This window comes from Anguilla rostrata, chromosome 10, assembly GCF_018555375.3.
Source record: "Anguilla rostrata isolate EN2019 chromosome 10, ASM1855537v3, whole genome shotgun sequence".
Classification (NCBI taxonomy): domain Eukaryota; kingdom Metazoa; phylum Chordata; class Actinopteri; order Anguilliformes; family Anguillidae; genus Anguilla; species Anguilla rostrata.
Genome location: NC_057942.1, coordinates 4310472 through 4335789, shown reverse-complemented (window position 1 = coordinate 4335789; position 25318 = coordinate 4310472). Strand labels below are relative to the sequence as shown.

At 42.1% G+C, this 25318-nt stretch overlaps 4 protein-coding genes across 5 annotated transcripts in view; 1 reads left to right on the top strand and 3 right to left on the bottom strand.

Moving 5' to 3' along the window:
• wscd2 (WSC domain containing 2) overlaps window positions 1-4053 on the top strand; it is a 28893-nt gene extending 24840 nt beyond the window's left edge. Inside the window, exon 8 of the mRNA XM_064353584.1 lies at window positions 429-4053. Coding sequence (XP_064209654.1) covers window positions 429-781 — 353 coding nt within the window. The 3' untranslated portion in view covers window positions 782-4053. The remainder of the gene's footprint in view (window positions 1-428) is intronic.
• A 6171-nt stretch (window positions 4054-10224) lies between these two features.
• On the bottom strand, window positions 10225-13179 carry LOC135264757 (chemerin-like receptor 1). The gene is made up of 2 exons (XM_064353583.1): window positions 12805-13179; window positions 10225-11700 (listed from the first exon to the last, which is right to left on the bottom strand). The coding sequence occupies exon 2, from the start codon at window positions 11681-11683 to the stop codon at window positions 10667-10669; it is 1017 nt and encodes a 338-aa protein (XP_064209653.1). The 5' UTR covers window positions 11684-11700; window positions 12805-13179; the 3' UTR covers window positions 10225-10666.
• Window positions 13180-13320: 141 nt separating this feature from the next.
• On the bottom strand, window positions 13321-16910 carry LOC135264755 (chemerin-like receptor 1). 2 transcript variants are annotated; one of them, XM_064353579.1, is made up of 3 exons: window positions 16447-16512; window positions 15784-15861; window positions 13321-14738 (listed from the first exon to the last, which is right to left on the bottom strand). In XM_064353579.1, exons 2-3 carry the CDS (start codon window positions 15825-15827, stop codon window positions 13661-13663), a joined length of 1122 nt encoding a protein of 373 aa, XP_064209649.1. In that variant the 5' UTR covers window positions 15828-15861; window positions 16447-16512; the 3' UTR covers window positions 13321-13660. The 2 variants fall into 2 exon arrangements, with proteins under 2 accessions (XP_064209649.1, XP_064209651.1); XM_064353581.1 differs by lacking the exon at window positions 15784-15861 and having other exon boundaries at window positions 16447-16910.
• LOC135264756 (chemerin-like receptor 2) lies at window positions 16306-23123 on the bottom strand. Its single transcript, XM_064353582.1, has 2 exons — window positions 22610-23123; window positions 16306-17979 (listed from the first exon to the last, which is right to left on the bottom strand). The coding sequence occupies exon 2, from the start codon at window positions 17963-17965 to the stop codon at window positions 16976-16978; it is 990 nt and encodes a 329-aa protein (XP_064209652.1). The 5' UTR covers window positions 17966-17979; window positions 22610-23123; the 3' UTR covers window positions 16306-16975.
• Between the last annotated feature and the right edge of the window lie 2195 nt (window positions 23124-25318).

Here is a 25318-nt window from a genome sequence, read left to right as displayed (position 1 = left end):
TATCCTCCGATGACCCGGCAATTGATTGTGTCTTGTTTTAATCTCAAGAAGCGTACGTTCTACTACTGTAAGCTCGGGGTAACCAGAAGAATCCTGGCTAACTTGTGTCTTAATACTGTTGACTCCTAGTCTTCCAAGGCATCCAATGATAGAGTTGTCAAGAGTTGACTCTTGAAACTCTATTAAGCTAGTGAAGTGTAGGTTACAGAGTTCAGTCTACACTTGTAAAGAACACTTTTACTGCCCGGGCCTCACATAAGCAAAATAATGATAATAATAATAATAACAATAATAATAATAATAACAATAATAAATAAAACTTTTTTTTTTTACATTTTTACCTGAGTGAGGTGGGGGGGGAAATAATTTCAATAATAATAATTTTCATTGATTTTTTTTTTCTTCTTCTTTTCGTTGTCCGTCTGCAGAGTGGCCGGAGTTTGTGAAGAACTACGCGCCGTGGTGGGCCTCCCACACCCTGGACTGGCTGCGGTACGGCAAGCGGGTGCACGTGGTCCACTTCGAGGAGCTGAAGGGGGACCTGTTCGCCCGGCTGAAGAGCATGGTGCTCTTCCTGGGCCTGGAGGTGTCCGAGGACCGGCTGCTGTGCGTGGAGGGCCAGAAGGACGGCAGCTTCAAGCGCTCGGGCCTGCGCAAGCTGGAGTACGACCCCTACACCCCCGAGATGCGCGCCGCCATCGACGGGCTCGTCAGGACGGTGGACGGGGCCCTGAGAGGACGCAAGCTCCCGGGCGTTCCCGAGGAGTACCGCCCGAGATGATGATGATGATGATGATGATGATGATGCGAGCTTCACATCTGCCAACCGCCCCCGCCCCCCTTTTTTTTGTTTCTCTCTCTCTCTCTCCCTTTTTCATACTTTCGTCTCCCTCCGTTTCTCTCTCTCTCTCTCTCTCTCTCTCTTCCCCAGCCCCCCTCCTTCCCGTCCCTTCTTTCTTAGAAGGAATGTTTGGAGAAAAGATTGCTGAAACTGACCAATGACTGGGCATGCTTCATGGGGGCAGGGGGTGGGGGTGGGGGAGGATGGCGGGGGGGGGGGGTTCGGAGAGGAAGTTAAATCACGGCACTGAGCGCTCCATGTTTCGCAGAGAAGCAAGGGAGTTGGCACAGGTGCGCGTGTGTGTGTGTGTGTGTGTGAAGTCCATGCCTTAAAAAACGAGGGACCTGTCGCTGGTTGAATAACAATATTTGGGGAATACGTCCAAATGCATTACGGCTGCTTTGTTTTTCAGCCAGTTAGGTTTTCACTCGCAAGGTGGAAAGCAGAAGGTGAAGGTATATGAATATATGTATGAACGTTGTGAACTTACATGAAGAGGGTGCTGCTATCACAAGTTTCCCATACCGAAAACAAATACTCTCTTTGTATGAAAGTGTTGGAAATGTCCACAGTAAGACACAAAACCAGTTTTTTGTTTTTTGTTTGTTTTTTGTTTTGTTTTTTGTTTTTTTTTCGAGGGTGGCGATGTTCTAACTCCTACCTGGGCGGAGAAAGTCCCACACGTTCTGTGTTCTGTATCGGGTGTTGACAATCCTGTTCCTCGACCGTGCGCTCTCCCAGCTGTGGAAAAACGTACGTGCGTTCTGCTTTCGGTACTGCTTTTCCCACGTTTCTCATCTCGCGTTTCAAAGAACTGCCCTCAGCGTTCCCAAGCTGAACAGCTGCGGTCGAAAGAAGACATGGCAGGGCTGATATATCAATTGGAAGAAGGAAGAGGTACTACTGACATCTCTTCCTCGGGTGGCGGGCAAACCTCCAGCTCTAAAGAATTAGCTTCACAAAGTCTGCTATGATGGCAGAACTGTGTATATACATCACTGGGTAACTGTCTGACAGCGGAAGTGGTCGAAACCGTACCGTCAAACAAAACTGTTTCAAACCTGCATAAAAATCTTGAAGCCATTGTTGGGGCGATTGGTTGCTCTTTTTTTGTCTCTACTCATGAGTCCACAAACGCTTTCTGAAACGGGCCTAGCCGTGTTTTTATTTTCGGTTTCGGTTTTTACAAAGTCCAAAAAATGCAGGGGGGAAATGTTGCTTTAAAAAATAATCATTTTGAAATTACGCTTTCCGAGAATAGAGTTTAATGGAACAGCACTGTGTGCTGGTTTTGAATCTCACTGTGTTCGGGTTCGAGGTTTATTGTTGAGCTTCGTGCTAACTGATCAATTTCAACCCCTGCTAACCGATTCTCTGTAGAATCTGATAGAACAATTACATCTTAGGCCATCAACCTCATCCACCCACACGGTGCATGTTGAACAGATTGTGCAATTATTTATCAGTCACACACACAAAAAAAATAACAATTTCTCTCCTGAATGAAGCCTCAATTACTCATTGGACTCGCAATCTTCCAGGTTTTTCACAGGGGGTGGTTTTTCAGGGGCCTTTGCTAGGTAAAAGGTTATTGAAAGGATTGAATAGAAGATAAACAACAGGATTATTGTTATTATTTTTGTCTACAATGGTGCGAACGCTGAAGACACTTAACGGACGTGAAACGAATCTAGATTTTTTTTCCAAATGAGATGTAGGCCTACAGTAATTGGTTTTGAGCTCCACCTCAGCTTTGCTGATGGGGTATTTAACTGCTGGTTTCATGTCAGTCTCGGCTTAAGGGGAAAAAAATATGAATTTGCCTTTGTTTAATTCTAGAAGCAATGTTTTCTGGTGCAGTAACTAAATTACTCTCTTTTAAACGGTTGCTGCTTCGGCCCACATTAGATGGAAAGTCATTAGAAAGGGAGAAAAAACACGAGTCTCTCCGTGAGGATTTGGTTAATGCAAATTAGCACACGGAGCAGAGCTGTTTATTGCATTTCTTCACTATGATCCCCCATGTTCAAAGACAATTTATGCTGCACTGTAAGGTGATTAGCAATAAAGTGCTCACAACATTTTTCAATCTTGTGTGGAACTGTGACCAGGATGAAGTTATTATTAAATATACTCCCTGGCAAAATCAGGAAAGAGATGTTTAATTACACGAATAGAGCAGACAATTCAGCTGTCAGCTGTTAACTGTTCAATACGGGAAAATAAATCTTGTACGCTGGATTTCTGGCCAAACGCGACAGATTTGACCAGTTAAAAAAAAAAAAAAACCGGCATTTCTCTATTTGAACTTGATTGTTTCCACCAGGCACTGTTGTTTTCCAAGCACATGACATACTGTACGATTACTGACCGTAAAATTTGATAATGTCCAATATAACTTTTCCCCATTAAACTGCATTCAATACATATTTGCTGCTTGTTGGTTCTCCACAGTGCTGTTGTTGGTTAGCATTTGCATTAACTGTATGTAAAAAAAAAAACTTAGCGAGGTTTGACTGTTTTTAGACTTATTAGCGTTAAAATGTTACCCATGGTAGAAGAGTTTTTTTTAAATTGTTTTTTTGGTTTATTATTACTTTTGTTTTGTCCTGTTTTCCTTAGACAACTAAAGGATTTAGATTTGCCGGATTAGACTTTTGTTGCTGCTAACGTTCCAGTTGCCTGGCAACGCGAGCAAAGCGCTGTGTCATGAACTTTTCCGGTTAGACACCGAATCGACACTAATAAGCCCTTCTCAAGTACTAAATGTGCAAATCCCTTCAAAAAAGCATAAAGAAATAATGGGGTGTCTGATGAATTTAAATAATAATGCTATTTCAGTATATATTTTTATAACACTGACAAAAAAAATGGATTGAACGTTATTTTTAATGCAGATGGATGTGCGGAGAGAACAGGATGCTATCGGGTGGTGTCACTTTGAATGTATTTTGTAATGGAATGAATGTAATGTGTTTCTACCAAAAATAGATTTGAATAAATCGATGAGAAAAAATGCTTAAAGATCCTGTGCAATCTCAAGACATCATGTTTCTGGTATGCTTGACCAAAACACTCATGTATATTTCCAAAAATATGGAAATCAATGATATGTTCCCTTTTTAAAATTAACACTGACATTATAAGGTTAATGCACTTACCTGGAGTATATTCAGGATGTACCTATAATTAAATGTTTCCTAATATTCTGATGGAGTGTGGTGTTTTATTTTGAAGCATGCTGTAATCAGGTATTGAGAGGAAAGAAACTGACTTAATGTTTGTTTAAAAAACAATATGAGAATTTGCCTTTGCTGTCATTGAGAATGAAGACAATTTTACTGAAAGGGGGGAGTAAGCGTGCTTGTGTGTGTGTGTGTGTGTGTGTATGTGTGTTTGCGTGGGTGGGTGGATGGGTGGGGGTGGGGGGCATGCAAGAGAGAGAGAGACTAAGAAAGAGACCAAACCGAAAAAACCCTGATAGTTAGTACTTTGAGTCAGTTAAAAATACTAAATTATTATCTATACCTGTAACCAGCACGTTTTCTGAGTGTTTCTGGATTTACAATGCTGAGCCTGACCACACTTAGTGTCTTAATGGAGAAAAAAAAAAAAAAGATTTAATTTTGATTCTGTTATTTTAGCCTATATATTGTGAAATACTACTACGGTAAGTTGGGTAGATGGAATAGCTCAAAAATATCTTGCATTTCCCAACCGTGTCCAATGTGTCTCAGAAAGCTGCGTTAAATGGGCTTTTTTTATGGGTTTGCGCAGTTTTGGGGGCAGTCAGGTCCAACGGATTAGAGCTGGGATTTAATCAAACACTTGTCCCAACAGGAAATTTCTTGCAGAAACATTTTTTCCCCTACAGTTCTTTTTTTGTAGTTCAGCGATCACTGGGCAAGCAAGGCAAACGTTGGAAAAGTCTTAATGCTTGTTGCATTTATCTGTGAGTCGAAGTTTAACAACAAATGACGATTGAATACAGGTCTAAGCATCTAATTGATGTTCAGAGGTGTCATGAATCCTGGAAGCTGTCTATAGTGAGGACAGACATTATCATTTCCTTTTTTTCAGTATGTACATTTTATACTAAGCCACAGCAGGCTTAGTATGCCTGACATCTAGCTAGCTCTGTTTCCGAATAATGGCAACCCATAACCACAAACTGCCCCATTTAAATTGAACCACATAGAAGTCATATTTCCTGCTATGGTTTATTTATTCAGATTTATTTTCTATGATAGGCTACTGCAGTATTAGTGTCACACAGTATGGACCAGTCACCCTGTAATTCACTTTTGTTACTGTTCGTGTATTGTATTTCCACTGAAATGCAAGGTGAACACTTTGAATTGCAGGAGTGAATACATTAATTTTCCCATTTTCCGAAATATAGCATATTGCTTTTAGCAATACGTAACTGTGAAGACCGTAAGAACGTAACTGATTTGTAGGCAGAATTATAACTTGTGCTGCTGTTTGGAGTATTGGGCAATGTTTTTGTTTTTTTTAAATATTGAAACTAGAAGACCATTGTCATTTATTCATTACTAAATCCAACGCAATGTTGCTTGTCTACCCGCCAAGATTTACTTCGTCGTTCTATTCGGACTTTTCTAATCAGGTTTTCTGGATTCCTTTTTAGACATCGTAAACGTTCAAATTAAGATTCAACTGTCGCTCCTAAAACTGCACCACCCACACACGATCGTCCAATGTTAGTTATTAAACGGAGCCGTCTGATCAGAAGCCACGCGCACGTTGTTCAGTAAACAGGAAGTGACGCGTGTACACCCCTATCTTTAAACGGTCATCCCCATGTCTTGGACATCGTTCAGCATTTGTTGGCTGCATTGGCACATTGAACATATTGATAATCACGGGCAAAAAGGCGAGGTAAGGAACGGAGCTCTGTGCAACATAGATAACACCACAGCTCTCTTTACTCGGCCTTGGACTCTTCCTAGAATTCTTTACTGCATTTTCACACGTAACATACTGATAAACACAGGCACCAAGCGAGTTAAGCAGCTCTGTGCTACATTGATAGCATAGCTCTCTTTCCCCGGCCTTGGACACCGTTCAGCATTCTTTGCTGCATTGTCACATCTAACATACTGATAATCACGGGCAAAAAAACGAGGTAAGGAAGAATAAAAGGCCAGGAAGGAGAGCTATGCTATCTATGTAACGGTATTGTTGCAACTCAGGCTATAGGCAGCATTCCTAGGAAGCAGTGCAGCCAACGTACACTGACACTGTACAGTACCCTTGAGCTACTTAACCAGAATCTCTTCACTACATATCCAGCTGTACAAATGTATGGTATGTAAAGTATGTAAGCTGTGCACGTTTGCCTGGATAAGAACATCTACCGAATGCTTAAAATGTGAAGAAAAAATGGTAACTATTATCAAAATCAAACTGATTGAACCAAACACAAAATTAAATTAATTGCCAGGGTATGTTGTTGCTTGCCGTGGAAAGGTCTGTGTTGGCAGTGTTGGATTCAGAGCAGAAGTTATCTTTTGCGATCTGTTTCGGTTGGTGTGACGCGATGATGTTTCTAGATAAGAGAGATAAGGGGGGAGTGGACGAAAACGAGAGGAAGTGCCCTATTGGTTGCCCTTCACATGGGAAGAAAATGATTGCCCTCTAGGGTGCCCCTTCATGCAAAAAATTATGATGATGTTCCCTCTAGTGCAAGAAAATCTGATAACGTGTCTTAATGAGTGCCCTTCTAGTGGAGAAAACGTGATGCAGTACCTTATAAGGTGCCCTTACAATGATCTAAACTTGACGTTCCCTATGGGTGCCCTTCCAATGGAAAAGGGTGCCGTTATGAAGTGCCCTCTATGCCGCCCCTACATGACAGTGTCCGAATGGGTGCCCTTTCCAGTAGAGAAAATGGGATGCAGTGCTGTATAGGGTACTCCCACAGGTGAGAAAACATCATGAAGTGCCCAATTAGGTGCTCCTCTAATGGATGGGATAAACGATGGGATAAACTTGAGGTTCTCTACAGGTTTTTTCTGATGAAAAAAACACATGAGTTGCCCTCTTAGATGCCCTTCCAAGTGAGAAACCACGATGCATCATAGCTTTTTGCGGGCTTGTGGGGCCCCATGTCGTGCAGTAGGTGCCCTTTTTATTTTTTTCGCTCCTGCCCTTCAAACACCCCGAGTCCGCCACTGGAGAGTCTAATATATTTCCTCCGGATTTCCATCTTGAAAATGTGAGAACAGTCGCAGCTTGACCTTCATGGGCTCCTCTGTTTGTAGTTTACTAGGCTGAGTTCCGCTTCATTTAAAGGAACTGGAGTGGTTTTAACTGTAATGAATATTAAAGTGGTTGCTGGTAAAAGATATGTGCAATGCAGTGGACTCATGATTCATACTTTTTGCAAGGTGATTTGGTTCATGTACACAGTTGATTCTTAATGAGAAGTATTTATCTGGGAAGTTTTTAACTGGAGTGAATTTATGTAAAGTTAAATTCCTTAGCTTCTATGTAGGAACAGGCCGATGATAGGCAAAATCTTTGCGGAACAAAGATGCGTTTCCCTGTCTATTTGCGCTCTGATGAGATTTTTTTTGTACTTGTCCATGGGGCACAGCTGCAAATTGGCCTCTGTGGTGCAGTTTGCCACGCCTGTCAAAGAAATATGTCGATGAAATTTAAATGAGCAAAAAAACCTTGTCACCATCGGGTTTTACGCAGTATTCTCGATTCAACTGGATCGCACGTCAGGGCTTGAAATTTATTTTGAAGTGCTTTCGAACGGAGCCGTCGAGCATTTTTATTGCGGGAGGCAGGCGGGCGAACGGTCTGTCAACGCAACTGCTGCCGAAGACACCGATGCTTCACGCGTCCTCTTCCTATCCCCATTCCGCGCTATAAACTCCGCCGTTTAAGCTCAGTTTCGTTTTTTTTTTTTTTTTGGTTTTTTTTAATGCCCTCGTCTCCGCGGAAACGCACCAGGTGGCCCGTCCTCCGCCTGTGATGTCACCAGAGACAGAGGGACAGCAGTAAAATAGAGCGTGAGCACAGAGAGTCGGTGGAGCCCGTGGGCATTTCCTGCCTGGTGCCCGAGCCTGAAAGGTGCCTCACAAATAAGACTGAAATACGTTTCCCTGTCTGTCAGCCATGCCTTCGGTCACCGATGTGATTTGGATTCAAAACGAATCACGCTGTAGCGCGAAGTTGTGTGCGTAGCAGTTCAACCCAAGCATTTCTGTGTCCCCGCATTGTGTCGAAGCAGTAAAAATATAACCGATAAATAATAAATAAATGTAACGTTTCTGTGTGGAGTTAGCATGTTCTCGTCGTTTCCTCCCGTGGTCCGAAGGCATGTAGGTAGGCCAATTGGAGGCTCTAAATTGCCCCTAGGTTTGAGCGTGCCAGTGGACGGTGTGTGTGCCCTGCGATAGATTGGCGACCTGTCCGGGGTGTAGTCCTGCCGCTCACCCAATGCACGCTGGGATAGGCTCCAGCACCCACCACGACCCTGCCCAGGATAAGCGGGTTTGGAGAAAGGATGGATGGATAAATAAATATTAAATTAATTAATTAAATAAATAAATAATTGGGCAGCAAATTGAACACTGGATTTTAGCTTAAATGCGCTGAGCTGAAACATTATACAGTATGCTAATGTTACAAAAAGGCTTTTATCGCATTGCATTTACAGGCTACTATGTCCAGTTCTGGCGCCCCTAATCTCTTTAGTGTCAGAGAAAGGACATTGGATTGGGGGGGGTGAGGGGGGTGGGGGATTTGATCGATGTTTTACTTATTTCAAAAGGGATTAATAAAACGAATCACAGAAGCTATTTCAAGTCGAGTTCAGTCAGCGGAATAAAGTTAGAAGTAGTTTCACGCTAATCATTTCACGCTAGTATTAAACAGTATTATTCACAGTTTTTTAGGGGAGTCGCTTATTCATTGAGTCCTCTGGGTGCTCAATATCGGGTTTGGCACTGAACTAGATGCACTTCAGGTGCTAGAGACATTACCCTGTATGTGCTGAATGATCTAAACGTGGCACTGAATTAAATTTATTTTCATTATAAACTTATTATGTTTTTTATTTTACCCCAGGAGACTGCACCTGCTGTATTCAGGTGTGAACATGTAGCATTTGCGTGTATGTACACAGGTACACACCTGATTTTAATTAGCCACAAGAGTCTTTGCTGAGGGTCATGATTAGTACAAGCAGGTGTATGACCGCTTGGTTGGAACCAAAGCCCGGACCCACACTGGCCCTTTCTGGATAAAATTGATAGTTCACCTTGCCTTAAGTGAACTATTGGTGCCGAGGCGCCCCAAAAATCTGCAAATGCTATGGCCCCCCCAGAACTGGAGTCGGTACTTTTTGGAATTTATTCTGCCGACTGAATGTTTGAGCCAGACAAGGGAATGGTCCTGGAGAACTACAGGGTCTGCTGGTTTTTATTGCTGCTGAGAAACAACTTGCAGAACCCTGAACTAGATGTTTTTTCTTGTTTTTTTGTGGGGGGGGGAGAGGGTGGTTTGCCAGAACATGGAGAGCTAAGGACTAAGTGCCTGAATATGTTTATGTTTTAATATTTGAAGAACCACATGAATTTGAATATGGACGTCATGCTGATATATGACAGTGTACATTAATGAATCTGGGCTAAAATCGTGTGTGTGTGTGTGTGTGTGTGTGTGGATATGACACCAAAAAGCAGTTGCGTGGCAGTTTAATTAATTGTGTGATCAAGGGATGCTCATTTATAACTACGTGCACAGAGATTAATACACTGACGGGAGATGTTAACTCATAAAAAAATATCTATAATTGCAAAATGTATCCAGCTGTGTTCCTTCATGTGCTGTGTGCACCATAAGACGCAATGTAGCATTCTATAACAAATATGAATATGTAAATCTTTAATATGTTACAGCATATACAGTAAACACTCACATTACAGACATGAAAATATTGTTGTGGAAAGTGTGTGTGTGTGTGTGTGCGTGTGTGCGTGTGTGTGTTTCTTTACAACAGTGGGTGAACAATGAGGACTGATCTGTTTCATGCGAAATTCTGCTTCTAATAGTTTTATTTGCCCAAACATTTATTAAACAACACATTTTTTTAAAATTATATCACAAGCTACAGCTGCAGACGGTGAAGATGTTTTACTGCGGTCCAATTTTGGAGTGAATAATTTTTGGAAATACTGTATGCAGCTTGTTTTATGAAAATTTAGTCGGAATGATTAGTTGGAACAACAGGCCATGTCTACATGGGCCCTCTTTGAATTGATTTGTGTACTCGTGCTCTATAATGTCTAAGGGAGTATTAAATGTTATGTGATGACATCACATCAGTAATGGTAATAAGAAAATGAATTTTTCATGCTTCTTTTTATTGATATTTTATAATCTGTAGCCTTTTACAGGGCATACTGCATTACATCAGTGACCTGGTCATCATTTATTAGGTAAGCAGTATTTCAGTGGCGAAAAATGGCTGATAACAGGCTGATACAAGTGTATTATAGTTTTATATTTATATATCCAAGCACATATTAATATTCATATAACAACAAAAATGAATGTATGAAGCAACAACAGCAAAACAAACAAGCAAATATAAAAATAAATTTAAGATTTTGCCTGCACATCAAACATTTTTTTTCATTTTTATAGATGAGCAAGTGACTCGCTCCAGATATCACAACTGTGAAATATTGTAACAGAATTATGTACCATTTTAGCTTAACTTTGCCCTGCCATCATAATGCTGCTTAAACACACCGTTCACTTTATTTTTGTCAGCGCATCACCTCAAACGTGAGTGGAGACTTTACTCTCCTGAGTGAGGGACTGCCTCTTAGACGAGGTCTGTGCATCGTCGCTGAGTGCGTTGTCGATCTTGGACAGAAGACAATTCCGGTAAACTTTCTTGAAGTCTTTGCCCATAAACGCGTACAGAAGAGGATTGAGGAAGCTGTTTGCGCTGGCGACAAGCGCACAAACCGGCATCGCAGTATCGAAAACTTCAGGGGCATATTTTTTGTGCTCAAATTCTAGCAGGATAAGTACGTGGTAGGGCAGCCAGCAGATGAAGAAAGTCACGATGAGGGCGGACATGACCTTGAACGGTTTGGAGGACTTGATCATCCGATTCCTTCTCAGTTTCAAAATGATGAGGACGTAGCAGACAGCGATGACTAGAAAAGGCACTACGAACCCGCAGAGGAACCATCTCACGGCGAGGGCCAGGTGGGCCTGCTCTTTCTCCTTGTAGTCGTTGTAGCACGTCGTTTTTATCACCCATTTTAGTTTGCGGAAAATCAGCGAGGGGACGCTGAGGACGGCCGAGGCGGCCCAGGCGAGCAGCACCAGCGCCGACGCCGCCCGGGCGGTCCGGTGGTTCTGCGACCAGACGGGGAAGACCACGGACACGCATCGGTCCACGCTGATCAGCACCAGCAGGAAGATGCTGCTGAACATTTTGAGGAACATGACGAAGGAGGTGAACTTGCACATGGCGAGGCCGAACAGCCAATCGGACGTGGCCAGGTACACGGCAGTGAAGGGCAGGCTGGCGCAGAATATGAAGTCGGAGATGGCCAGGCTCAGGTACCAGGTGGTGTTGACGGATCTTTTCATCTTGAAACCCGAGATCCAGATGACAACTCCATTCCCACAAACCCCCAGCAGGAAGATGACGATGTTGAAGGCTGAGAGAATCTGTTTGTCCAGTGGAACCGTGTCTGTTATGTTATTAATTGTCCCATGAGTGTGTGTAATGTCAACGATATAATCATAATTGTAAGGAGTTGTGAACTGTTGAGCCATAATCCCTTTCCTTCTGTCTATAATTAAAATACAGAGAAAGAAAACAGACTAAATGACAAGTTTCAATTTTTATAAAATTCGCAAACAACAGAATGTTTAAATGTATTTCCGCCCTCTTTGGAATCAGAAGTCGTGGCTTCTGAGGAAATGTACAAAGCTGTACAACTCTGGGTAGGTTGCACACCATTATAAGAGGAACTAATGGGTAGTGGGACCCAGTGAACTGACTGACTTAAACATTGGTCCTACTGCTATCAATGCAAAGGGAGAATAACACAGGGGAACTCAACTATTGCAGAAAGGTGCCCGGAGAGTTGACAGATGGAGTAATATTAGCACAAACGATGAACAGAGTGCTTCTATCATCTGCAGAGCTTCTCAAAGGAAGACCCAGTGCATTTGAAATGCACTTATCTCTATTCTGGTTAATGTGTTTTTCCTGTTGTTCACATCTGAGGGTGTTCACTGTGCCACCCCTGCCACAACCACCTTCTGGCTGGGCACCTTTGCCAATGCCTAAACCCCTGTCCTACGCAGTAATACTGAGCGCAAGCGCATTTTTCTTCCTGCTGCAACACGTCCTCGTTCGTGATTAGCTAACGACATGTGCAGGGCTTGACTTTGGGAATATGTGCTGCAGCTCTGCCTGATCTTGTGGTGAGCACCTTCACGGACGGGACCTCTCTCAGTCCCAATGGGAAACATACAACAAACGAATCAGTTATCAATTATAGATGTCTCAGTTTATCAACTGCGTGCAAATCTGAAATGCTTTTTTTTATCTGCGTGTTCAGTGCTGTGTGTGGCTTGTGTCCGTGTTGCAGCCCTAAAGCTGGAAGGTGCACGGGTCAAAACGTCCTGCAGTGAAAACATAGCGGTCTTCTGCAGCACTTTCAGTGAGATGACTGGTCACGAACATGGTGTCTAACTAAAGAAGATACATCTGTTTTGATTATTCTGAAACTGTGCAACATTGACTGGATATTAATCTCACTTACTTTCTTTTTTTTTACTTTAAAAAACAAATATAGCCCATGATGCTACTGTAAGTGTGTTTTTGAGGGAATAATATTTTACAATTTTTTAAAAAAGAGAATTTTTAAAAGAAAATGCTTACTTACCCGCCAGACTAGTGAAAAACAGAACTTGGATGATAGCTTTTCTTGGAGGGCTCTGTGACCTTGATCTTGCAAATGAACTTACTGAGTCTCTGCAGCAGAGCGCTCGATGGCAGTTCCGTTTTTGTGCGCGACTTTATCACAGGAAGTCTTACAGTGCATGGCAATCTGCATATAATTCTTTCTTCTTTTTTGCGCTACCTTAAGAGGGTTGACAAATGCAAAAAAAATAAAAATAGCTGGACCCCCACAAAAACTGTAGACTTTAACCAGCGCAAATGTATGCTTCCTTTAAGTACTAACCTTATCTGTGGCTGGGATATGACACCCAAAAGCAGTTGCGTGGCTGTTTGTTTAACTGTGTGATCAAGGGATGCTCATTTATAACTACGTGTACAGAGATTAATACACTGACGGGAGATGTTAACTCATAAATCTATAATTGCAAAATGTATCCAGCTGTGTTCCTTCATGTGCTGTGTGCACCATAAGACGCAATGTCGCATTCTATAACAAATATGAATGTGTAAATCTTTAATATGTTACAGCATATACAGTAAACACTCGCATTACAGACATGAAAATATCATCGTTGTGGAAAGTACCACAGAACGTATATTCGAACGAAAACAACTTTTCGTCACGTCGTGAATTCTTTTCTTTTCTTTTTTCCCCCCATTACAAAAAAAAGTGCTTTAACAGTTCAGTGATTCGGTTAGAAATTATTTGTTATATAACATTTCTGCCTCAGGGTGAAAAGCCTTAAGACTGTGGTCTTGCTTTCTGAAGTGGTGTCAGTGGCATCGTGCAGGCGCGGTGGGATCCGCAGTGCGCAGAAAAAGAGGAAGTGGCGAATATCTCAGATGTGGGTGGAAGCTCTCGTGTCCATGGAACTCGACCGCGAGAGGTAGCGGGTGATCGTCCGGCCCTCCTCGCCGATGGCGTTCTCGATTTTCGAAAAGACGCAGTTCTTGAACTTCTGCTTGAAGTCGTTGCCCATGAACACGTAGAGGATGGGATTCAGGAAGCTGTTGGCGAAGGCCAGGGTGGTGCCCGCCTGCAGCCCGGTTTTCAGGGCCACCAGGCTGTGGCTGTGGTGGTCCAGCTCCAGCAGGGTGAAGGTGTGGTAGGGCAGCCAGCAGATGAAGAAGGTCACGATGAGGGCGGACATGACCTTGAACGGCTTGGAGGACTTGGTCATCCGGTTGCTGGTCAGCTTCAGGAAGATGACGGTGTAGCAGACGGTGATGACCGTGAAGGGAATCAGAAACCCGCAGACGAACCGACTGAAGACTGCGGCCTGGTGGCCGTGACTGTCACTGTGACCGTAGTTGGCGAAGCAGATGGTCTTCCCGTTCTGCGTCTTCAGGTCGCGGACGACAGCTGCGGGCGCGCTCAGGACGGCCGAGGCGGCCCAGGCGAGCAGCACCAGCGCCGACGCCGCCCGGGCGGTCCGGTGGTTCTGCGACCAGACGGGGAAGACCACGGACACACAGCGGTCCACGCTGATCAGCACCAGCAGGAAGATGCTGCTGAACATGTTGAGGAACATGACGAAGGAGGCGAATTTGCACATGACCAGGCCAAACAGCCAATCGGACGTGGCCAGGTGCACGACGGTGAAGGGCAGGCAGGCGCAGAATATGAAGTCGGAGACGGCCAGGCTCAGGTACCAGGTGGTGTTGACGGATCTTTTCATCTTGAAACCCGCAATCCAGATGACAACTCCATTCCCACAAACCCCCAGCAGGAAGATGACAATGTCCACCACAAGGAGGATCACGCAAGATCCCTCCTTCAAACATGAGTTGTTTACGTGAGAAACTACCTCTTCCATCGTAGTAGTGTTCACATAGGTGTAATTCTCATAATCATTCCCATAATCAAAAAAATCCTCTGAGTCCATTGTGGCTGTAAAGTTATTTTGCCTCTGTACCCTGTAAGAAAGCAAAATGCATTGTTGAGGAAATTATTTTCCAGTTTTCACCGATCATGTAAGGTGGAAAATAAACAGTGGCCATGCTGTAAGGACACAAACACAGTTAGCAAATTGTAGAGTAGATAAAGTGATAAAGTAAATCCAGAGATTCTTGATCGCTAATAGGGATAACTCTAAAATCTACACTATAGGGAGTTCATTCCTTTGTTTGCAGTTTTCCTGCAATTCCTACTGCTAAATGATTTCCAGGATCATGTAGAATTTGTTGTCCTAATTTTTTTAATTAAAGTATCTAATTTAATATTCAAGCAGCTATGACTGTTGAGTAATGGCACTTTCAATTTTGTCGATATTGATTCATTTGACCGTTACTTTCCTTGCCTTGCTTATGTAAGCATTTTTAAGGATTGTAAATATGGTTCTGCTCTCAAGGGGTGTTTTGAACAAGGATTGTGAATGTGCATCTCAGAATAACTGCAAAAGATTTCTACTTTTTCAAACTTGGAAAAGTGAAGGGTGATTTACGGAAACTGAATTAGGGGAACTCAGGTGCACTAGAGAGGGCATTCATTTGTGGAGAATATTGAATTGGATTTGTGCTACATTTGCTCAAGATTGGAACTGGGAATCCCAATCGGAATTTGGCTCAAAATTAATTTAGAAAGTTGATGTGGGAAAGGAGTTGAATCAACAGAATTTAAACAGGAGGAAATTTTGGATTTGACTAAAATTGGTTGGAAATCAACCAGAATTGATTTAGCAGAACTAGCCCTAAACCTGATTCATATCTCCGGAATACCAGTTAACCCATTTATATTTACTGTTCAAAACAAGCTCTATCTCACAGAAAGAAAACAAAAAAAACAATCTGGACATATCACATGTACTTCTTTTAATACTTTTTAATGCCTTATATGTTCTTAATGTGTCTGTTCTTTTAATTTATTGTGAAGCACTTTGTGTGGCAGTAAGGTGTATGAAATGCGCTATATAAATAAAGTAATTAAATTGATTGATGAATATTGATCGATTGACATACAAACCTGCTGGTCAGATCTCCTGATAGTGTACCATTGAGAATACGCATCACATCACATTTTCAAGAATGATCCAAATTAAATCTAAATCAAAATATGAAAATGACAGATTTGTTGTGTATTACTAATTTTCTTGATAAAAATAACACAAATTACCGCCAATGATATTTTAACTGAGATCACAAAACTGAATAAAGAATATTCTCGCAAGGATCATTGCGACGTTACAACACCTAATGTTCTGGAAACCGTATACTGTTACCTGGGTAGACCGTCTGATAAAATCCCATCTGTGAATTAATAGATTTTTCACTTTAAGCACCAATTAGTTATATGCCTCTTTATTTCATGTATTTATTCAGAGATTTATGGCTAAAGAAGGATTAAATCACAACCTCTCAATACAGTATGTAATGGTGCCAAGTTCCTCTGTAACTTTCAATTGGTTTCGACCAAGAAATTCAATGGTAATTTCAAAACTCCACTTTAAATGCATTTATTTAACAATAATTTTAAGAAGTCAGAAAATAGCCATAAATAATTTATTTATTCCCACTTCATTCAGCTGCAATCAACAGTAAGTGCCATCTTTATACATATATTAAAAAAGAAAACCAAAAAACCATGCGAAGGTTTAAAAAATAAAAAAGGCTTAACTTTAAATCTTACCTTTATGATCAAATGCGGATGTCAGTCTGGTTAAAAAACATGCTGAAATACAAACTTGCATTATATATACACTGGTCAAAGGTGCTTACTTCCTGTTTCATTTATAAGTAGCAGATGTTATTGGTTTCGCTAAAACAATTGTTCCTTCCCCAAATACGTCATAACTGTCACCATTATTTGTCATGGTGGCTGTACTCCCCCCTGTGTCGTATGAGGGTTATAGCTGTCGAGGACACTTACAAGCATCAGTTGACACACATCATTGCATTACATCTTGTTTTATTTTGCCGGCAACGAGTGTTCAGAGAGTTATGTTGAGAAACAGTTTTGTGCACACGTTAAAATAAAAATTAGGCTTTGTCACTTTGGACAAAAGCAGAGCTGAACGAATCCACTGAAAAGGTATTGAAGGTTTGACAAGATACAGAATGTCCAGTATTGGGGGGAAAACAATGAATGATGGATGGATTGTTTATGAATGGCCTTCCTCGAAGTCTCTCCTGCTCGTGGTGCATGACGAGTGAGTATCCTATAAAGCTGTATCAGGTTTTTCCTCGCCGGCCTTTGGGCTGCCGCTGCCTCTTCTGGTGGAGAAGGCGTGCTGCATCCAGCGCATGTCCACGCTCCTGCGCACGGCCATGTATATTATGGGATTGATGCAGCTGCTTGAGAATGCCAGTACCGTGCTAATGGGCCGCCCGACTCTGAGCAGACCCTCGGGGACGTCCGCTCTGTAGGCGCTCAGAAGCGCGAGGACGTGGTACGGCAGCCAGCACAGGAGGAACGCCGCGATCATGAGCCTGACGACGTGGTAGTCTTGGGTGTTCCTGATCTTGAAGCCCTTCTTCTTCATGGACACCAGGCAGGAGCAGACGAGCGCGACGCAGAAGGGAAACAGCCAGCCGGACAGGAAACGCAGGCCCGCTATCGCCACGGCTTCCTTTTCGCGGCACACCGTCCCGCGGATGGTGTCCTCCGTGCCTCTGTACAGGAGCGACGGGATGCTCAGGACGGCCCCCGCGAACCAGGATGCCAGGACCGCGGCGTTGGGCACGGCGCGCCTGTGGCAGAATCCACCGGACAGGCTCCGGACCACGGCCAGGAAGGCCAGCAGCAGGGCGGCGGAGTGCATGTTCAGGAACGCCAGGTACGAGCAGGCCCTGCACAGGGCGCCCTGGAACCGCCAGGTGAAGTCTTCCAGGGCAGAGACGATGCGGAAGGGGAGGAGGAGGATGACGATGAGGTCCCCGACGGACAGCCCGAGGAACCAGGCGGTCGCCGCCGTCCTCCTCTCCATCTTGCAGGCGATGGTGCAGATCACATGCGTGTGGAGCGGAAGACCCAGCAGAATGATCAAGGAGTACGTTATGACGTACATGTACACAAGAGCTCCTCTCACATGATCGTCGTTATCGTCAGGGGTAGTTTTGTTGTAATCGTCAGTGGTAGTTTTGTTGTTGTAATCGTAAGTGGCAATGATGTAGTCGTAATCGTAAATGGTAGTGTTGTTGAGCAACATTTTTTTTTCTTTTCCTGGAATAAAAAAGAAAAACATAATTGAAAATCCACATTTAAGTGAGCAGGCTAAAAAAGAACAGACGAAGGCTGTTCACAGAGATAATGTAAGGCACATGTGTCAAACTCAAGGCCCGCGGGCCAGATGTGGCCCGCCACGGCATTTTATGTGGCCCGCGAGTGCTTAATTGGTCTTAAAATCTGTCTTAAAATAGGTCTATGCTGCTTTAAAGCGTGCATTAACCATAAACTACATTTCCCACAATGCATGGTGATTGTTACCCGCGAAGTGACGGCATCCCGCCACTAGATCGCAGGTGTATCCAGTGTTTAATTAATGCTACAAGTGAAATTGAGAATATCCACAAATGATCCCGATATGTCCAGGAAGAGAAAGATTGATGCAGATGGAAGGCAGTTTCAAGAAAGATGGGAAGGCGAATACATGTTTGTGCTTCAAGGAGAAAAACCGGTATGTCTTTTGTGTTATGAGGCGGTGTCGGTCGTCAAAGAGTACAATCTACGTCGCCACTTTGACACCAAACATGAAGCCAAGTATGCCAAAGTTAGCCTTCAAGAAAAACAACAAATTGAGGGCAAACTAAAAGGCAAACTGCGATCGCAGCAGAATGTGTTCACCAAAGCCACAACCAAAAACGATGCAGCAGTGAAAGCTAGCTTTATGGTGGCTGAAGAAATCGCCCGCGCTTCAGTCTTTTTCAGAGGGTGCGTTTTTGAAGCAGTGCATGCTGAAGGTGTGTGAGCAGGTGTGCCCCGACCAGATACAGACTTTTAAAAATGTCAGTTTGTCAAGAAACACCATCGCGGGCCGAGTCAAGGAGCTAGCAGCAAACCTGTCAACACAGCTGGCCGAAGAGTCACGCAGTTACACAGCTTTTTCATTAGCTGTTGATGAACGCACAGACAACACGGATACGGCACAGCTAAGCTAATAGGTAAGTATTTTTAAAAACCTAATTAAAATATGATAAAATGTATTTCAACCAAAAATAAGAATAGTTAAACTGAGTGCAATTCAGTGATTGTTCTTGCATTTTGTTTTGTGTTTGTTGTTTTCAGAACATGATCAATGGATGAGGATGGTGGAGGGGATCCACTTGGTGTGTTCAAGGACAGGCAGCATATCCTCATCATTTTCAACTCATAGTTGTGAACTGAGACAACCCTATTTTATTATTTTGAGTTTATTACATATACTGCTTTTTGTGTAGTAATGTATTTGTTGTTTACAGGTTTATGCACACAAATGTTTACTCCTGCAAGGCTGTGTGCAGCCATTTGTTTTTGTAAAATGCTACATCTGTCACACATGTTCTTAGCAGCTCACTATAGTTGGTTGTACGTTATTCTGACCCTCTCGACTGTGACAATTTTTTTGAAGAAAGTTAATGTGTTTTAATATTTTTCTTTGAATAGTTTGATCATTGATAAATAGAGTAATGTGGGTTTCTTAACCTGACAAATTAAAAGGATTTATGTTATAGTAACAGAGCAACAAGCAACACTTTTTTTTTTTTTTACATCTATGCAAATGCATATGTAATATTTGTAACTTTAAGTAATAAATACAGAAAGTTATTTAACAATATATTACGGAGTAGTTACATTTATTTTACATTATATTTGGTGACATTTAGTTACATTTATACTGTACAGTTACATCTGGCCCTTTGAGGGCAACCATTATGCTGATGTGGCCCTCGGTAAAAATGAGTTTGACACCCCTGATGTAAGGTGTAATGTAACATAGTGTAATGTAACATAATGGACTGTAACAGTGTAATGTAACATAATGGACTGTAACACAGTGTAATGTAACATAATGGACTGTAACAGTGTAATGTAACATAATGGACTGTAACAGTGTAATGTAACATAATGGACTGTAACACAGTGTAATGTAACATAATGGACTGTAACATAGTGTAATGTAACATAATGGACTGTAACACAGTGTAATGTAACATAATGGACTGTAACGCGAGTATGTGCTCCATCATCATTGCAGGTTCCGTAGCACGACCAGATATCCTGAAACAGCCGACTGACACAAGGATTCAGGCCTTGAACTTGCTACGCAGCGCTGCTCAGCTATTGCTTTCAGAACTTTCTGGAAGGCTAGCTATATTCCCTAAAAAAAACAAAAACAAAAACAAGAACGCCACTACTCCTCTTTGTACCTCCTCCACTCACACTTCGTGCCACCTTTCAATCAATCTCACGGCTCACAATAAGATAGGAAGTGGGGGGGGGGGGGGGTTTGAGGGTGTTGGGGGGAGGGGGAGGGGGGACATGCTGTGTTTACCAAGATAAAAAATCCAACATTTTCAGGTGAAGCATTTGTGTCATGCCTTCTGTAAAAGTTTAGTTTCCTCAAAGCAGTTTTATAAGAAAGCAACTCTGCATGAACTCTCGTCAAAATCTTCTCGCAGCCAGCAGCACAATCTCGTTGTTTCCTGCGTACCACAGTACTGCTATCAAAACAAGTTCTACAACAGTGTGCTCCTCCCATGGATATAATGAAGAATCTCTTGGATTTCACTCCAGCTATTGTTCTTGGTTACATTACATTACATTACATTACAAGCATTTAGCTTATCCTTTTACATTGCATCCATTTATACAGCTGGATATATGCTGACACGATGCAAGTTAAGCACCTTACTCAAGGGCACCCTGCCAGTGTCCTACCTGGGAATCAAACCTGCAACCTTCAGGTTACAAGGCCTGCTCCTTACCCATTATACTCCACTGCCGCCCCAATTGCATAATCATATAATCTGAATTTGAGAATATAAAAATTTCTTTATTAACTTCATGAATAACAGCCTGCGGCTGTTTTCGTGTTCTTGTTTGAAACATTTATTGCATCTAATCCAAAGGTGAGCTACTGTGCCATTTCTGTATTCTTAGCTAATCGAATCAGGGAAATTGGTGGAAACAAAAATTAGCTAACGCCTCAGCTCTCCGAGAGTAGAATTGCCCACGTTCTCTGGAAGGTGAGTTCGTCACCATTCGGTTACCTTATGGCAGTCACTGTTTTTCTCTACATAGGAATGATTCCTTTGCCATTTAGAACATTCGTTACACATACCAAATGCCATATGACTCAGCATCAATGATCCAGGAGGAGCTGACATTTTTAAATCTGGCCAATAAATGCCAAGACTTAGGCAACTTATACCTATTGATTATGGCTGCGTAGGAAAGCCATGTACAGCAGGCTTATATGTATGTACAAGGATGTATTTGAAATATTTTAAAAGATGACTGAGGTTAGATTATGAATATCTGATAACAATGGTGCAAGAATCAGATGTGAAAGGGATTAAAAAATCTAGCCCGCTTCAAGCACTCAGATTAAAATGAAGAGCCAGTTCATTGAAAGTCTCAACACCAAGATAAAGATACATCTAATCAGTAGGTGTAGGTTAAATACGTTAATGAACATTACATCTAAAGACAAAAAATTAAACGAACCAATGGAACGTCATTGGGCGACCCCCATTGGCCGGTAAGAGTACTGCACGTCAAAGCTTGCATATATCTGCCTCTGTGCGAGTTTAGCTGCGGTACGCACTTGGCTGCACTATGCGATGTGAAAACAAGTAGCTTTTGTACAGCACGTGTTTCGGAGGAGAGCCACGGACTTCCCAGCACTCCCGACCTGGCAGGGTGGTCCGTGTATGGAATACAGTTGCAGAAAATTAGACGTCCCAGATTAGAGTTGGAATTTGATATTTACAGCCCCAAGTTTAGTGGCAAATTTAAAGAAAAAAATTAATTTTTTTTTTTACTTTTCTTTGATTGAGGGCAAAACAAAATAAATTGATCCTTGGTGCATAGTCTGTGATAAAATCATCCCAAAAGAAAAGGCTTCACTCACTAAATTGATCTTCAGTGCATGCACAGACAGGGACACACACCACTATATAGTGGCACTCAACACCTATGTTTGGCACTGAACTATAAACCTTCTAAATAAGTGCAGACTTTTCTTTCTAATTTGAGAAAAGTGCAAAACGTCATGTTGCATAAATTCAAAAGAATGCCTGCATTTTTAAACAAATTGTATGAAACATCTGGATTTCATCATGAGCCAGTTGGAAAGAGAGCATCTCACAGTGATTCTTATCCAGGTTACGTTAGTAACCAGGTTGCTGTCCCTCCAGGGACGTTTCCCAATTCTGCGCCATGTCTTAATTTTGCCTCTTTGTCCCTCTTGTTGTGTGTCCCATCAGGAGAGGAAAGGGACGCACACAACTCTCGAAACAGAATTAGAAAAGGCTGATTCAGATTAATCTTTGTGATTAGTAAAGATTTTCTTACATGCATGTGTCATACTTGTGTCAAAGACAACAATGGGTTCAGATTTTGTTGTTATGGTTAAAAAGAAAAAATAGTAAAAATGAAACGCTTTCACACAGGTCATGTACAGTAGTTTAGATGACATGAAACAATTAAAAATAAGCTATTGCAAATTCCCATTACTGTAAGAAAAGGAAAAAGATGAAAAGTATTTCTTAAAACCAACACTGCAGGTTTAAGCATGCAACACTGCATTAAACCGTGAAAGTGAAAGTAAATAGTTGGAATTATTTTTAGTAATAATAAGAGTGACACCTACCTTCAGATAAACAGCAAGAAAACCAAATGAATAGCAAAGCAAGACAGGAATCCACTTGAGCATAAATTCTTGAACAAAACTTGGAACTTAAAATGACACTGTAGCGTTCCCTGTTTCAACTGAGTTCCTGAACAGATGTATTACGGCTACTTTCACTCTGAGGGAAAGAAACAGGAAATGGTGGGGGGGGGGGGGGGGAATATCACAAAGGCATCCTTTTTTACATCTCTAAATTATCTCCAGACCCAGACCCCCTTTCCTCACCAAATACTGTTGCAGAAACCCCAGTCCATGCATTTGTGTTCACCCGCTTGGACTACCGTAATTCCATTCTGTCTGGCCTTCCATCCACTTTCCCCGGCTACAGTATGTTCAGAATTCTGCCACACGGGTGCCCACCCGCACCAGGCAATAGGAACGCATAACTCCTACTCCCCTTCACACTCTTCAATAGCTCCTGGTGGAGCAACGAATGACATTGAAATCACTCTTACTCACCTACAAAGCACTTACTCACGTAGAAAGCACTCCATGGCGTCCTCATTTCATCTCACTCATTTTAGCTCACTCCAGCCTCCTTGTTGTCTCTCTCTCTCTCTCTCTCTATGGGTCACCGTTTGTTCAGCCTTGTGGCACCTGTGGTCTGGAATTCCCCCGACATCCCCCCCCCCCCCTTGAATCTTGTGTTAATACTAACCTGTTTACATTGGCTTTCTCCCAACTTTTGGACAGCTGGTGTTGTGACCCTTGCCTGAAATTTTGGTAATTTTCTTCTGCCATTGTACCCTTGAGCAAGGCACTTAACCTGCTTTACTTTATATAAAATCTTTAAACTGATAATATTTAGATTTATGTTTGGTCAGGATGGCATCAGCCAATATTGAAATGATTATAAACGTGTCAGGGCAATCATTCCTAAATTCTTGGATTTCATTTTGGCAGTTAGCTATTATCTCAACTGTAACCTGCTCAACCCGTTTTATTTGCTGTGAGAGATCCCTTATTGCATTTTGCTTCATTCCCACTCTACCACTGCTTTACACCAGGCCGACCAGTGGAGGATGGGCTTCCCCTCTATAGCCGAGAGGAACCCCCTGCTATAGAGGGGAAGCCCATCCTCCACCGGTCGGCCTGGTGTAAAGCAGCGGTAGAGTGGGAATTCACATCGGTGGAGCTTTTTCCTCACCACTTCGAGGGTTTAACCTCTGCCTATTCGCTATTTGGGTGTTTTAGGCCTGGTGTTTGTGATTCGTAGAGGCATCGGCATGAGGCGTTCATTCCGCCACTGGGGAGCTAGGGTGGAGAAGCTCTGTGGTAGGGACGAGCGAGAACCATTCAGACAGTTAAAACAGCTCAGTGCTTACACTTCATTTAATTTACCATTCCATTTAAACGACATTATGTGATGGCTTCTGGCTTTTTCCCAGGTCTCTGTTGTCCGAACACGTCCTGACACAGCGATTCGTACCTTGTCCCTGGGGCTAACTAGAATGTTAATGGTTACACAGTTTCATTGAGGGAGTAATTTAAAGATTAAAAGACGGCAGACCCAAAGCGACAAAAAAAACAAGGAAGAAAAAGCAGGTAAGTTTAGTAAATATAGTAAGTTCCTCTTGGCCACTGAAAGCAGTTTTGTACAGTTTTTGTACAGTTTTTGTTAAATTCTATATCAACACCACTGGTGGTCTATTAAAAACAATGGTTGAAGTGAAAACTTCTAATAATAACTTATAATAATAATAATAATAATAATAATAATAATACATCTTTATGTAGGACTTATCAGAACAAAAGTTACAAAGTGCTTCACAGAGAAAATATACAAACAAATAAAATAATATATTAAGAATATTTAGGAGCGAATAAGTAATTCAATAAATAATAATAAGGTTATTTAAATAAAAATATATTACAGCAGATAAAAGCAAACAGGGAAGACAACGGAAAAGTATAAGAAAGCTTATTTAAACAGGTGAGTTTATAAGGTGGAGCCTGGCTGTGCAATACTTTAAAGGTAACAATAAGTTTTTTTTAATCTAATCTAAGAGCAGTGCATGGAAGCAAATACTATGGTCATATGATACCTGCAACAGGGGCGGCAGTCTATATTGGGTAACAAGTTGGTCTGTTGTACCCTTGAGCATAGATATATATATATATATATATATATAATATATAATATAACAGTTTCATGGTTCAATATTATGTAATTTGGAGCTAGAAAGTGGGAGGATTATGGAATCTTACAGCCAATACAGCATACAGCACAAGATTGCAGTGTTATGTCAACCCATAGCAGAGCTTATGGGGCCTATGTGCGCCACTGTAACAGTTAAAAGAACAGCAAGAGGCAGCAGTAGAATAAAGTAATAGGGACCTGGGTTTATAACTTGGTTGCAGGTTTGATTCCCAGCTGAAACACTGCTGTTGTAACCTTGAGTAAGGCACACAACCTGAATGATTTCAGTAAATACCAAGCAGTGCATTTTAAAGAATATAGGCTGTGTAAATCACTCTGGATAAGAGTATCTGCTAAATAGCAAGAATGTGAACATTGCTGTATAAATGTGGATATTACAATTCTGCTGAGCAGCTTTTTGAAAAGATGGCGGCTCATTCATGTGAATTAGTGCAATGCTGGCACTCTGCAGATGTTGTCTTTGTAAAAAATCAGCTGATAGCAGACAGTTGACCAGACTAATGTGTCGA

Coding starts and splice junctions, on each gene's coding strand:
- LOC135264755 (XM_064353579.1), bottom strand. CDS start 15,827: ATGCGTATTCTCAATGGTACACTATCAGGAGATCTGACCAGCAG. Junction 14,739..15,783: donor TCAGGAGATCTGACCAGCAG/GTTTGTATGTCA, acceptor GCTTTCTTACAG/GGTACAGAGGCAAAATAACT.
- LOC135264756 (XM_064353582.1), bottom strand. CDS start 17,965: ATGTTGCTCAACAACACTACCATTTACGATTACGACTACATCATTGCC.
- LOC135264757 (XM_064353583.1), bottom strand. CDS start 11,683: ATGGCTCAACAGTTCACAACTCCTTACAATTATGATTATATCGTTGAC.